This window comes from Opisthocomus hoazin, chromosome 5 (assembly GCF_030867145.1).
Source record: "Opisthocomus hoazin isolate bOpiHoa1 chromosome 5, bOpiHoa1.hap1, whole genome shotgun sequence".
Lineage (NCBI taxonomy): Eukaryota > Metazoa > Chordata > Aves > Opisthocomiformes > Opisthocomidae > Opisthocomus > Opisthocomus hoazin.
The window spans coordinates 30,591,961-30,604,396 of NC_134418.1; the positions used below are offsets into that span (position 1 = coordinate 30,591,961).

General features: G+C 46.1%; 1 protein-coding gene across 3 annotated transcripts; it reads left to right on the top strand.

Annotated features, from left to right (window-relative positions):
- The first annotated feature begins 1,146 nt into the window (after positions 1-1,146).
- On the top strand, positions 1,147-8,004 carry CCNG2 (cyclin G2). Of its 3 annotated transcripts, XM_075420821.1 has the most exons (8): positions 1,147-1,430; positions 1,565-1,702; positions 2,392-2,529; positions 3,570-3,820; positions 3,990-4,068; positions 4,151-4,249; positions 5,164-5,369; positions 5,879-8,004. In XM_075420821.1, the coding sequence occupies exons 2-8, from the start codon at positions 1,592-1,594 to the stop codon at positions 6,015-6,017; spliced, it is 1,023 nt and encodes a 340-aa protein (XP_075276936.1). In that variant the 5' UTR covers positions 1,147-1,430; positions 1,565-1,591; the 3' UTR covers positions 6,018-8,004. The 3 variants fall into 3 exon arrangements, with proteins under 3 accessions (XP_075276936.1, XP_075276937.1, XP_075276938.1); XM_075420822.1 differs by lacking the exon at positions 1,565-1,702 and having other exon boundaries at positions 1,148-1,430; XM_075420823.1 differs by lacking the exons at positions 1,147-1,430; positions 1,565-1,702; positions 2,392-2,529 and adding an exon at positions 2,547-2,785.
- Positions 8,005-12,436: the final 4,432 nt, after the last annotated feature.

The following is a 12,436-nucleotide window of genomic DNA, read 5'->3' on the forward strand; positions in this document are numbered from 1 at the left end:
AAATAGAGATTGGCATAGCAACATTGCTGGCTGTTTTGTAGAGAAGGCGGCTTATTTTTCCAGACTGCGACATTTAATAAACATTTTCTGTTTGTTGAAACTGCGGAACCTCACTAGATCAAACTGAATGCTAATCTGCTGGAGTTGCCACCACAGACTTCTGTCTCCAGTGTGTACACATCACGAGTCACCGTGGTTTCTTTGGTTTCGTCCTGTGGCATCTGTTCCTTTGTGTTTGTCCACGAAAAACAGAACATGGAGCGCGTTGAAACAGCCCCACAAATCATCCAGACGACAATTTGTTTTGCGAGATCCTGTTTTATCTCGTCCTTAGGGCTCCGTTAAGCTGCGGGCTGAGCAGCCCTTTGGCACAGCAACGCCTGACGGGCAGTCCGCTGCCTGAAGCGTCCCGCCGTGGGTCCACGCGCCACGCAGACGGACTCTGAGGGTAAAGGGAAGCTCGGAAGCGCGCATCCTAAAAGCTCTGAAACACCAGACCGTAAATAAATTTGACTCTTGGCTTAAACCTTTTAAATGGGGCTTTTAAGTCCAGACGGGCGCTGCCAACCCTGAGGAGAAGGCTCCCGCACCGGCCCCCCCGCGCACGGCTCCCTCACCGTTGCTAGGGCCCGCAGCTGTAGGCGGGGCAGAGGTAGAAGACGTCCGACCAATCCGGGGAGACCCACCCTCCGTCGGCGACCAATCGCCGCCGGTAAACAACACACCCTCGAGGGGTGGGGAAGTGGGGGGGGAGCAGCGCTTCCGGCCAATCAGCGGCTGGGGAGCGCGGACCAATCAGGGCGGGAGAGGGTTTGGGCGGTCTTTTCAAAACGGGGCAGCCGCCACAAAGGCCCGGCGCTCGGGTCCCTTTAAAGGGGTGAGGTGACCCAGTCCTGTCTCCTTCCGTCGGAGCCTAGCACCCTCTGGGAGGAGCGCGGCTGTGCCCCGCGTCCCATCGAGGAGGGGTGCGGGTGGATGCTTGCGCCGTGCCCCGACCTCCGGGCCATCTCGGGGCACTCTCTACGGCGCGCGTCTCGAGGCGGACTATTTTCCTTCTCCGCGGCGCCTCACTGGCCGGGTCTAGCAGGGAGCGCTCCGCGCGGGGCCATCTGCGGGCCGCCAGAACAAAAACAAGGGGGCGGGGCCGTGCCGCCTCCATTTTGCTGCGGGTCTGGGGCGGCGGCGGCGCTGAGGGCAGGATATGGTGCCGCTGCCGCCGCGGGTTTCGCAGTGACTCGCTGGGGGAGGCGAGCGGGGCCCGCCGCGGGCTGGGGCGCAGGGGGCCCTGCCTGGATGCGGGGCCGGCGGCGGAGCCGACCCGCGTCCTTGCGGTGACGGGAGCCGGGCTCGCCTCCCCCCCTCCCCGGCGCGGAGGAACCGAGCGGTGAGGGCCGCGGGGGGGGCCCGGTGCCCCCTCACCACCGCCTCGGGTGAGTGTTGCGGGCCGGGCTGCCCCCGCCTTGAGGCGTCCCGTCGGGCCCCTTTGTTCGCCTCCGCGGGCCGGCTCCCTTTGTCCGGGGGCGAGGGGAGCCGCCGGCTCTGACGATGTGTGTCCGCCGTGAAGGTAGCGGATCGGTAGGCGGGGGAGAAGATGAGCAGCGAGGCCCTGCGGCTCTTCAAGCAGCTGAACCTGCAGCTGGAGCGGGAGGGGCGGTTTCAGCCCCGCGAGAAGGGGCTCAGCCTCATCGAGTGCGCTGCCGAGGTGAGCGGGCCGGCGGGCTGGGGCCGGTCGTGTCTGTTGTGTGAGCTCCGGAGCCGGGGGAGGTGCGGTACTGTCACCTCGGGAGCTTCGTGCCGCTGGGGTGTCCTGCTGCAGGAAAGCTGGCGGGTCAAGTAGGTAGTTAACGGATGGGGGAATGATCAGTTGTTCATTAGCAAGGTAGAGGGAAGTGAACCTAGAAACAGTGCTTAACAGCAACAAATAAACTGATTGTAAGCATTTCCATGTTAAGGATCAGAGTTCCTTCCTGAATTCCTTCTGATACTTGAGAGTTTTTTCGGAAGGGGCCTTAATGTTTAACAAAAAAACCACTGTTTCGAAAGGAGAGCACTTGTCGCTTAAATATTGAGGCGGGTAGAGAGGAGAATAAGCTGAGTTTGGTCATCTCTGTTTCTGTAAGGTCAGGAGTCTCTGTGTATGCGTGCACTTGGTAACTATTGTCTGAAAATAACAAGTGTGTGCTTGGAAATGTGGTTGTGCTGGGTATTGCACCAGTGAGACTCTTTGAGTCTGAAGTATCTAGATTCATTTTTAAGTTAAGAGAAGCAGAGTATTTATGGAAGAAAAGTATTGCTTCTCTTTGATCTAAGTGAAAGGTGACTTGGGGAGTGAGTGTTCATACCTATTTCTGCTGTCACTGAGTAATTCTAACTTTGCTTCTGTTGCTGTAGAATGAAAATACTCTGTGTCCAAGACAAAGGAATGCCAAGGTGGAAGATCTTTGGAGTCTGACCAACTTTTTTGGTTTTGCAACTGAAACGTTTGTTTTGGCTGTTAACATTCTGGACAGATTCTTGGCTCTTATGAAGGTATTTTGGGGGAAGAGAAAGGACCTGCTATAGTGTCAGCTGGAAATATGCAAGCTTCCTGTGAACTTTCTTGCCTGACAAAAAGAGCAAGGTTGTGATCTAGGAGATAACTGGCTATTTACTCATTCTATGCTAGCAACATTTCTGAAGTCCTCTGTTGTAAACCTGAAGTTGAGTGCAGTTCTTGCATGAAAGATGAGCTTACATTGATGGGATTTATTAACTGTTTTATACTACGGCCTCTTTACCTCTAAAGGCAAGTAGCAGCATGATGTATTCCCTTTAAGTCTGTAGCCTTCACCATGTAGGTGTAGAAGACTAAGAAAGGAGGAATTAACAAGGAACAAAACAATTTGTGTTACAGACTATTTTTAGGTACTGTGTTAAAGCTTAGCTTATTGCTGGAACTAATACCAAATGATCATTTCCTAGATGTTTTTCTTGTGTTTGTACTGCTTTATGGCAGACAATTTGAACCTAAACCAGTTTCCCATTACTAAGTTGGCAGAAAAACTAAAGTTGCATCAGTTCTCTGGTCTGACTGTCCTTGAGGTTGCACAAAACATTGTGCTGGTACATGGGAAAGAAGAGCAGAGGTAGGAACAAGTTGTGGACGGAGAGAACTGCCTAGAACAGGCTCAGGCTGGATTTGTATAAGCTTTAAATGAGGGTAAGTGAGCGCTGCCCCTTGGAGAAGCAGGGTATTACAGTTCTCACTGCCGTTTGTTGTGTAGTGTTGTGGAACAATTTCAATAGAGGGTGCTCAGCTGTCGAACTGAATTCAATTCCTCCAACTTAGCTATGGCTGATTGATACTGCTTTCTTGGCTCTGCCAGCAGTGTTTTGCTGAAACTTTCAGTGATGAAACTAGTTATGACTAGGTGATGTGTACGAGCTGGTCACGTCTAGCTGAGATAAATAAATCTCTATTGAACTGTGAATATTCAAAATGGCTCAGCTAGGCTGGGTGAGCTGTTGGTGTTGCTGTTTGATAAGCATGGTGTTTATGTGGGGAAAGTATTCACAGTGCTTCCTTTTAGGTGAAACCGAAGCATCTGTCTTGCATTGGAGTTTGTTGTTTCCAACTGGCTGCCCGAGTAGTTGAAGAAGAATGCGATATTCCGTCTGCTCATGAGATCATCCGGATCAGCCAGTGTAAATGTACTGTGTCTGACCTGAAACGGATGGAAAAGATAATTTCAGAAAAGTTGCACTTTGAATTTAAAGCTACTACTGCCTTAACCTTCTTGCACTTGTACCATACTATTGTACTCTGTCATACCTCAGAAAGGTGAGTTGAGTTGCACTTTGGTGGTCTGTGTTTGCTAAGCCCTTTTTCTCTTTAGTTGCCTCTTAAATGTTTATGGCATTGGCTGTAGAGGAGGCAGCTCTGTAGTTTTTACTTCCTGACGAGTGAATGCTTGTTGATACAAATACTTCTTCTCTTGGATGTCTTACAGGAAAGAAGTATTGAATCTTGACAAATTGGAAGCACAGCTAAAAGCTTGTAACTGTCGTCTCGTCTTTTCTAAAGCAAAAGTAAGTAGAAGGAGCTTTCTTTGACTTGAGTAGGTTTTGATTCGTGTCATGTTGAGCAATGTGGGGTTTTTTGTCCTTCTAGCCGTCTGTCTTGGCCTTGTGCCTTCTCACTCTAGAAGTTCAGACTTTGAAGTCTGTTGAGCTGTTGGAGATCCTTCTGCGTGTTCAAAAGCATTCTAAAGTAAGTATTTTCTGTGGATTGTTTTTGTGGTTGTTGGGACTGGTGCAGTTAATGATGTACAGTCTTCCATTTAAGGGGCCCCAGCAGTCAGTGCACAATCTTTACAGGTACTGTTTGATGTCAGCTGAAATAAGCAGTGAAATAGGTCTTTAAGCATCTGTCTGAAACTCTTGTAACCAACCAGTGAAACCATTTTCATTGATAGAATGCCAAATGCAAAACCCTGCTGCTTAGTGAGTGAGGTCAGGTAGTCATTTTGCACTGGCACATCTTGGCAGCTGTCTGGCAAGCAAAAGGATTATGGTTTAAAAAAACAGCTTAAATGTGTCAAATCAGAAGAAATGCAGACCTAATGCCTGCGCCTACATGCTTTAACAAGCAGCTGATTTAACTTGTACAGTTCTACCTGTATGTTCTAGAGAAACTTGCAGTCAGTTTGTAGCACTACAGTGACTGCTGGGCTGATGATTCTTTTTGCCTGAATGACTAATGTAGGATTTACAGCTTCTAGCTGCATGCTGTATCAGTTCATGGTCTAAAACAAGCTTTTTGAGCTTTTACAGTCAGGTTGAACTAACCCAGTTTCTTCAGGGGAGGAAGTAGTTCCTTAAAGTATGAGATTATTCCATTTGAAAATGGAATAATCTTGGTTTCATTTTTCATGGGAACTGATAATGAAAATGTTAACAGCAACTGACAGGCAAACTCCACTCAAACTTCAACATGGCTGTTTCTAGGAAATGTATAGGAGGTCACCTTCAAAAGCAGCCCAACTTTAAGAAAGGTGTCGCAGTAATGACTCAGATCTTGACTGATACTTTTTTGAGTCTTTTCTGAGAAGGTAAGATGGAGGGAGGAGTTATCTTTAGAGCCTGTGGGTAATAGACTAAATAGGTTCTTGTTTCGCCTTGCAGATAAGTGATAGTGACCTGCTTTACTGGAGGGAACTGGTCTCGAAATGCCTAGCAGATTATTCTTCTCCTGAATGTTGCAAGCCTGATCATAAAAAGCTAGTTTGGATTGTTTCAAGGCGTACAGCCCAGAATCTACAAAACAGTTACTACAGTGTTCCTGAGTTGCCAACGATACCAGAGGGTGGATGTTTTAATGAAAGTGAGAGGTTGGTAAAACTTAGACCAGGTGATTAATTTGGGAATTCTTATTTTCTGGAAATGTTGATGGCAACTCTGACAAACTAGGCTTATTCACTACTACTTGGAAAAAAAAATGCTAGCTTTGACAATACTGATGCACTTAAAATACATCTTAAACAGATGAGGGGGTGGGAAGGGAGGGAACTGTCATTATTGTGTTCAAAAGGTGCCAGTGCTTGAAGGGTGGGGGGAGCATTCGTTTTTTTAAGGCATTGAGGCTTACAAAGCATTTGTCTTCTAAAGTAACTTACATTTGGTCTCTTGACCGCCATTGTCTTGGCTGGCAGGAGATTTTTGGCAATAGAAGAAAGGAAATTGTGCCTGGTATGATTTAAGCCTAAGTGCTGGGAAGTATTTAGATCTGGGATGTTATACTAGGAACAGAAAGCATGCGAGAAAACAGGATTGAGGAGTATTTTGCCATGTTCAAGGGGTTATGCTTTGTTTAAAGTACCTTTCCTACTGTTCCTTCTAGTGAAGACTCCTGTGAAGATATGAGCTGCGGAGAAGAAAGCCTTAGCAGTTCTCCTCCAAGTGATTTGGAAGGCGCCTTCTTCTTTGAACTCAAACCTAAAACAAAGTGGCAAACTCTTAGCTGTCGGTCTGAACATTAAGTCTTGATTGTATGAGGTTGAGATTTTTCATGTACCATGGAGTCTTTTGGCAATAATAAATGAGGTGGTAATCTGTAAACCGTATTAAGGCAAGAATTGCTGTGGTATACCGATGCTTTGAATGCCTGCCTTGTTTATTTGTTACAATTTTAAGGAAGAAAAAAACCTTTTAGGTCCCCAGTTCAGCAAAAAAGTTGCTGTGTAGTTCTGTTCTCAACAAGCATGAATGCAGTCCTGTACCCAGTGGTCCAAAACGCTTAGCAGCTAAGCACATTAGCAGCGTGCCTGGCAACAAGGAAGGCTGACAGCGTGCTGGGCTGTGCTAACAGGAGCATCACCAGTACGTTAAGGGAAGTAGGTTTTTCCTCCCTCTACTTGGGCAGTCATTCTCATTTGGAACAGTTTTGGGCTCAAGGTGTTCATAAACTGTGCAAGTCCAACAGGAAGCTGCCAAGATGATTAGCAATTTGAGACACGAGACCTGTGAGGAGAGGCTAAGCAAAATGAGCTTTTTCAGCCTGGCAGAGTGGCCTTTGAGGGGGGAAGTGGGATTGAACAGCAGCCTTTTGGTATCTAAGAGGAGGTTGCTCAGGAGAAGGTATTTTCAGGGCCTTGACTGAGAAGCATGCAGCGAGAATGGGAGGCTTATGTTAACTTGATATGTGAAGTTCTCAATTAATGGAAGAAGTTTGCTCCATGGGAGTGGACCAAGAGGGGTTGTGCAGTCTTTGTCCTGGGAGGTTCTTGGGTTTCAACGTGACAAAACCCTGAGCTTGGTTTGAATTCAGTGTTGACTCTCGAGTGGGAGGTTGGACTAGTCCTCTTGAGGACACCTCCACCCTTCAGTATTTTGGGATGATATCAGATTGCTTCACTGGGTTGTGTAGTAAGTAGCAGGCTGAAATGACTTACTGTCAAATGGGCCAAATACTGAAACTGCTTTAACGCTTCCAGTGCTGTGCTCCTTTTCAGCAGGATCTTGAGTAATGTACTCAAAGTAAACTTTTTTCTAAAACTTGTTTTTTATAAACTTCAGGAATCCCTGTTTCACCACAGGAGTATGCATGGCAAGAAGGAGGTTTTTAGTCAGTACGAATTTTCAGTAAAGGAGAGTATAAAGTATGTGGCAGGGAGTAATTCCATATTTTCTTTAATACAGATGGTTTTACACTGAAATTCACATTGTATACTTCAGTGTGTTTAAAATCTTAACTGTTAACATGTCAATCCATACTATTAGCTTAGACTTATTAATGTGGAAAATCTTGATAAGTCTACATTCCTTTTAATATTTAACCCTTGTAGTTGTTTTTCAGTATATTCATGTTACTGAGTCATAATCAGACTTGTTTGCATGCTTATGTAAAGCAGTTAGTGCAGGAAAAGTTGGTATTATGCAGTAATATCAGGTAAATGTGATGTTGATGAAGTAGTTAATGTTTTTTCTGAACTTTTATTGAAGCACAAACTAAAGTATGATTGTATTTCTCCATATTGAGAACATGGCTAGGTAGCAGGTAGACTAATCAGCTCAGAATAACGGTGTGAAGTGTGGTGGTGCCAAAGTAGAAATGAAGGAGCAAACAGGCTAAAGGCTGTTTTGTAGATGCAAGCATTGTTTTAGAATGGTGAGAGTGGTTCTGTAAGTTCATAAATGTTATGTGATTTAAGTTTTATAAGAATACAAAAAGTTTACAAAAATGTATATAAAAATGTAAATGAAAAAATGTACAGAAAAAAATTTAAAACAAAAAGAGCAGAAAATACTGTATTTTTTTACGTTATATGTAACTTTTTGTAGGTATGTTGCATGTAGATAGTAATTTATTGTGTACTCTGTATGATACTGTACACCTGAAGACTTCTTACTGCAAGTCTCTGCGCCTGGAAGCTCACTTCTGAAATGGAGTACTTTGGTTGCAGGTAATGAACCTACCGAGTCTGGTTTCAGTTGAGAACAAAAATAAACTAAGTGCTGTATTTGTAACTGGTGTGAGTTATGGCTGGTTATTTGAAGCTTTTGGCTTGCTTTTTGCTGTATAGCATGTATGGTACTGCAGCTGTGTTCCAGCTTCCCCAGAAGCTCTGGTAAGCAATTTGCAAAGGGGAGACTTGTGTGTGGCTTGCTACAGAATCTCTTCTCAGCTTTGCTCCTGTCAGTTCTAGAAGCTAGTGTGAGGTGTCCTGCCTGTCAGCCCCCCAGCTGCAGCTGGGCGCGGTGCTGCTGGGATGAGTGGTGCGTTTGCACAGCTGGCAAATGGGGCTCCCACTAGTGGTGAAATTAGGGGTCCGTACAGGCGTAGTGTCGGTTTGGCTGGGTTGGTGGTTGCTGCTGCTCCGAGTCTTCTGAGTGAAACCTGGTCTCAGCATGTGTCTGCACCTTGGCAATGTGAAACACCTACAGTAACTCAAAGGCAAACTCGAGCTTGTTTCCTCTTTGTCTCATCCTGCCCATCTTGCCAAAGTATTTGCAAATGGAGTCTGCGTTGCAAAAACTAAGGAATAAGGGGCTGTAGATAGTTCTTCATGGAAAGATGTTCCTGGCCCTAGAAAGACTGAAAGGGGGAGCCAGGGCCTGCACTCAGCTACCTGCTGAGATGGCTGCAAGCAGCATTGCAGACCTATTGCACCTTGTAGCTGGTGACAGATCTTTTTGTCTTTTTTTTTTGTTTGTGTGAGGAATGGAGTGAGAAAAAGCACAAAGGTGCATGCTCTGCCAGGCCAACCTGTCCCAGCTCTGGCCATGGCTGCTGCGAAGGGGAATCCTGCCTCGATGTGCCAGCGTCGGGGCGGTGTGTGTAGGCAGGGGCTGGGAGTGAATATGGTGCTATGAGGCTGACAATGAGTGCTGTCAGTCATTGGCAGGGACGATGTGTGGGAAGAACAGGGCCTCTGCTGTGAAAATAATTCTCATTTTTTTTCTGTATGGCCTTCATAGCTACTTTTTTAAATACAGGAACACACTACAAGGCTTCTCACTTCCCACATACAGCAGATAAGGGATGGACACTTGATATTCTGAATTTCTGTATGAAATTCCCTTCTGTCTAGTACCTCACATGCACCACTGAAAGCCAATTCTCTAATGGAGCTGTTCATCTTTGCAACATGCACTGTAATGCTTGAAGAGCGATGGCTTCCTTGCTGTCTGTGGTGACTGCTTTGAACATGAAAGCTACTGCAGCAGAGATGCTCAACTTCCACTTCAAAGGAGCCCACTCGGGTTGCTTCAGCGCAGCAACTGCCTTGTTTGGGAGCTGGCAGATAATGCGTGTGCGGCGTAGGTGGGCTGCTATGAAGGCAGGAAGCCATGGGCAGTGTCTCTGCGCTTACTAACAGCTGGTGAGATTAATCTGTTTAATAAAGCTTGAGGTGTACTGTTCAGCCCCTTTCAGGTTCATCCTGGCATGAAAGTAAACTTGCTTGCAAGAACGTTGTCAGGTTTACTTCTGTGGCTTGATAATTTAGGCTCAACTTTGATTTTGCTGGGTCAGATAGCTGTGTATCCCTCAAAGGAGGTTTGCCTGGCTTTGTTCAAAGAATAGGGCTTTTGGTGGTTGGCTTGTTCTTAATAGCAGAGGTATGCATGGTTTTTAAATGCTGTTTTGGGCTTGCTTGTTCCAGGAGGTGAAACTTTATAAACGCTTGCAGTCTCAAGAGTTTAAATATGTGCTCATTTTCATAACTGTGTTGTCAGTGAGACTGGTTTGGTTGGGGATGAGGGGGGTGGAAGGGAATGTTTCTGCGGGGAAGACAATGCCTGGGACAGCTCCTGGCTGTGTGGTTCCTGTCTGAGCTCTGGGATGTTACGCCCTGTGCCTTTGTGGGGTAGCATGTGGCCTGACTTGAAGCATAGAGCTGAAGGTTCACATGGGTGTAGACGAGCCCTGGTTTCTGAGAGGATCTTGAGATGTTACCATGCTGCTCGCCTGTGGCTGAACTGAGCCACAAGGCATCAGTAGTGGAACTGTCTGTTCTAGTGAATTGTCATTCCATACATAAATAATGATAATGGCCTTTTAAAGAGGAAACTTGACATCTCCACTGCTTGATTACGTGACAAGTGACATGGAACAACGAAGTCTTTCAGTGTAAATCAGTCTGTGCTCAGGCCCTGGTCTTTAACAGCTCCCCATTTTTTCTGGTGGAGTAAGTAATATGTTTCTGTTGGTCAGTGCTTAGAGCAGGCTCTGTGCTTGACTGTAGCATGAGAGGCTGAACAATACCATAAAGGAGACAGCTGATCTGAAAGACAGGGCTGCCTCCTAATCTCATACCATTTCTTTGCTTGCTTGTGAAGGGGCTGGACTCGTAGATGACTGTCTTATTCTTGTGATGCCAGTTAGCTCTCAGGGCTTTGAAGCTCAGTGAAATGTGCGTCAGTGGATACTGGGGCAAGACCAGAAACCAGCTTCTGCAGTTTCCAGTTCAATGTACATTGTATAGGGCCTTCAACAAGGAAAAAATCTTCGTTTCCATTTCAGAACAATGTCTAACTCACAGCTGCAGTCTTCACCTCCCTAAAAACTTCGTGTATGTGAGACAGATGACTCAAGATATTTTGAGGACGTACTTCAGGAACCAGCAAAATGTGCCTCGCGAGCATACATGCTCGAAGAGCAAGATCTGTTTGCTATGCACAAGTTGGTGGATATGTTTACACACAAGCAGCAGTTTCACCATCACTGGGGAGAGACTGGGCAGAAGAGAGAGAGTGGGTGTGTAAGTATAGCTGAGCAAAGCCTGTGCTGAGTGTTCTTGTTTAACTGAACTGCGTAGCTCCTAAACACCAAAAGGCATGGGTTGGACTTCAGGTCTGGACTGTCAGGTTTTGAGTTCTTGCTCTGAATTCCTGTTGTGTAAAAGCTTTTCTGGAAGAGAGTCAGAATATAGATGAGATAATGTCTAACATATGTGCTGACAAAATTGCTATTGCTAACTAGCTTCTTCACAAAATGGCCACTGTTTGTGCTCAAGCAGCTTGCCAAGTGGTGTAAACCGAGAATAGCTAGTGGCAGAGGTAAGCATGGAAGTCATCAGCTGGGACAGTGGAGAGAAGCTGTAGAGTTTATCAGCATATAATAATAAAGCATTAGACTAGGTGTTAGACAGCCCTGTGGTCTCTACTGTGTATTGTATGAGCAGATAATCAGTATTATTTATCTTATGATACATGTTGCAGCTGTGATGTCACACAGCCTTGCATTATGGCTTAAGCCTGTAAGAGTCTACTGTAGTGCATATACTAAAAGGAGAAAGTTGCCATAACAACTGAATGAAATCAATTAGAGTAATAAGCAATTAAAATCTCATCCTCAGTGTTGCATAAACAGAGCATTTTGCTCATGAATTATTAGTAATCTTGCCTCTAGACCTGTATGTTCTGTTCCTGATTTTCAATCTCAACAATTTTTGAATTAATGAAGCATATCATTTCTCCTTCAAAGAATGCTGGTGGGTTTTTTTTTTTCTGCAGCGAGTATGTCTTCATCAGAGAGATGTAAACACTATTAAAACGTCTAAATGAAGGAAGCGTTCGTGATGGGATTTCCAGAGGACTCGACGCTGGCTTCATTCCCACCCAGTGAAGTCAGTGGGAGAACTAGGCTATGGTGAGAAATTTTGTCCTGGACCTAGAAGGGCAAATGCAACTCCTTCCTCTGTCACACGCTTCCTCCTTGACCTTCTGTGTACTTCTGAATCTCTTGCTTCCTTTGTTCCCTCTCAGCAGAACAAGGATAGGAATAGCTCCTTGCTGTAGCTCTCAGTCTTCAAGGATAAACCAGCTAAAACGAGAGAACTACGTAGCTGTTGCGGAAAAGGTGGGCTGTGTAAGGGCCCCATGGGGAAGCAGGGCTTGTGTACTTTGGGAGTGGATCTAGGCCACTGGTTTCTTCCCAGCCGGGCTTTTAAGTGCTGCTGTATAAAGATGCACCCAGGCGGGGATGCACACTCAAACGTAATGTTGCCTTTGCTTGCACGGCAGGGCCAGTGCTAGGACCGGTTGATAACACCTGCTGTCTGCCCTGGTTGCAGTGGGAGGAGGTATTCAGCATTTTCCAAGTACAGATACCCTCTGTTTGCTGGGAAGGTCCGGTGCTGTGCCTCGAAGGGTACTGTTTCTTGAGCACCCTTGTGTACGCACCTAGAGCTTTGCCCGCTGTGCGTTACACGTGGATATGCGGACCAAGGTGAAGAGAGTTGCAGTTGTGCAAGTTACGCAACGGTGGAAGTGCAGCATCTCTGTTTACTTCGCAAGGGCCTCTATGCTCGTTCTCTGAGGATTTCCTGTAGCTGTGGGTACAATGTTTCAAAGGTTAGAGTTGAATTTATAATCCCAAATCTCCAAACAACTCTGGAAAACAATACTGTGGTCTAAATAGCAGTCTTCTCCTGCGTAGTGAGGGAGACAGGGATCT

What these genes read in the sequence shown, in the direction of transcription:
- CCNG2 (XM_075420821.1), top strand. Translation starts at nt 1,592, where the DNA reads ATGAGCAGCGAGGCCCTGCGGCTCTTCAAGCAGCTGAACCTGCAGCTG. An exon ending in CTCTGTCATACCTCAGAAAG is followed by an intron (nt 3,821 to 3,989) that starts GTGAGTTGAGTT and finishes GATGTCTTACAG; the next exon opens with GAAAGAAGTATTGAATCTTG. An exon ending in GTGTTCAAAAGCATTCTAAA is followed by an intron (nt 4,250 to 5,163) that starts GTAAGTATTTTC and finishes TTCGCCTTGCAG; the next exon opens with ATAAGTGATAGTGACCTGCT.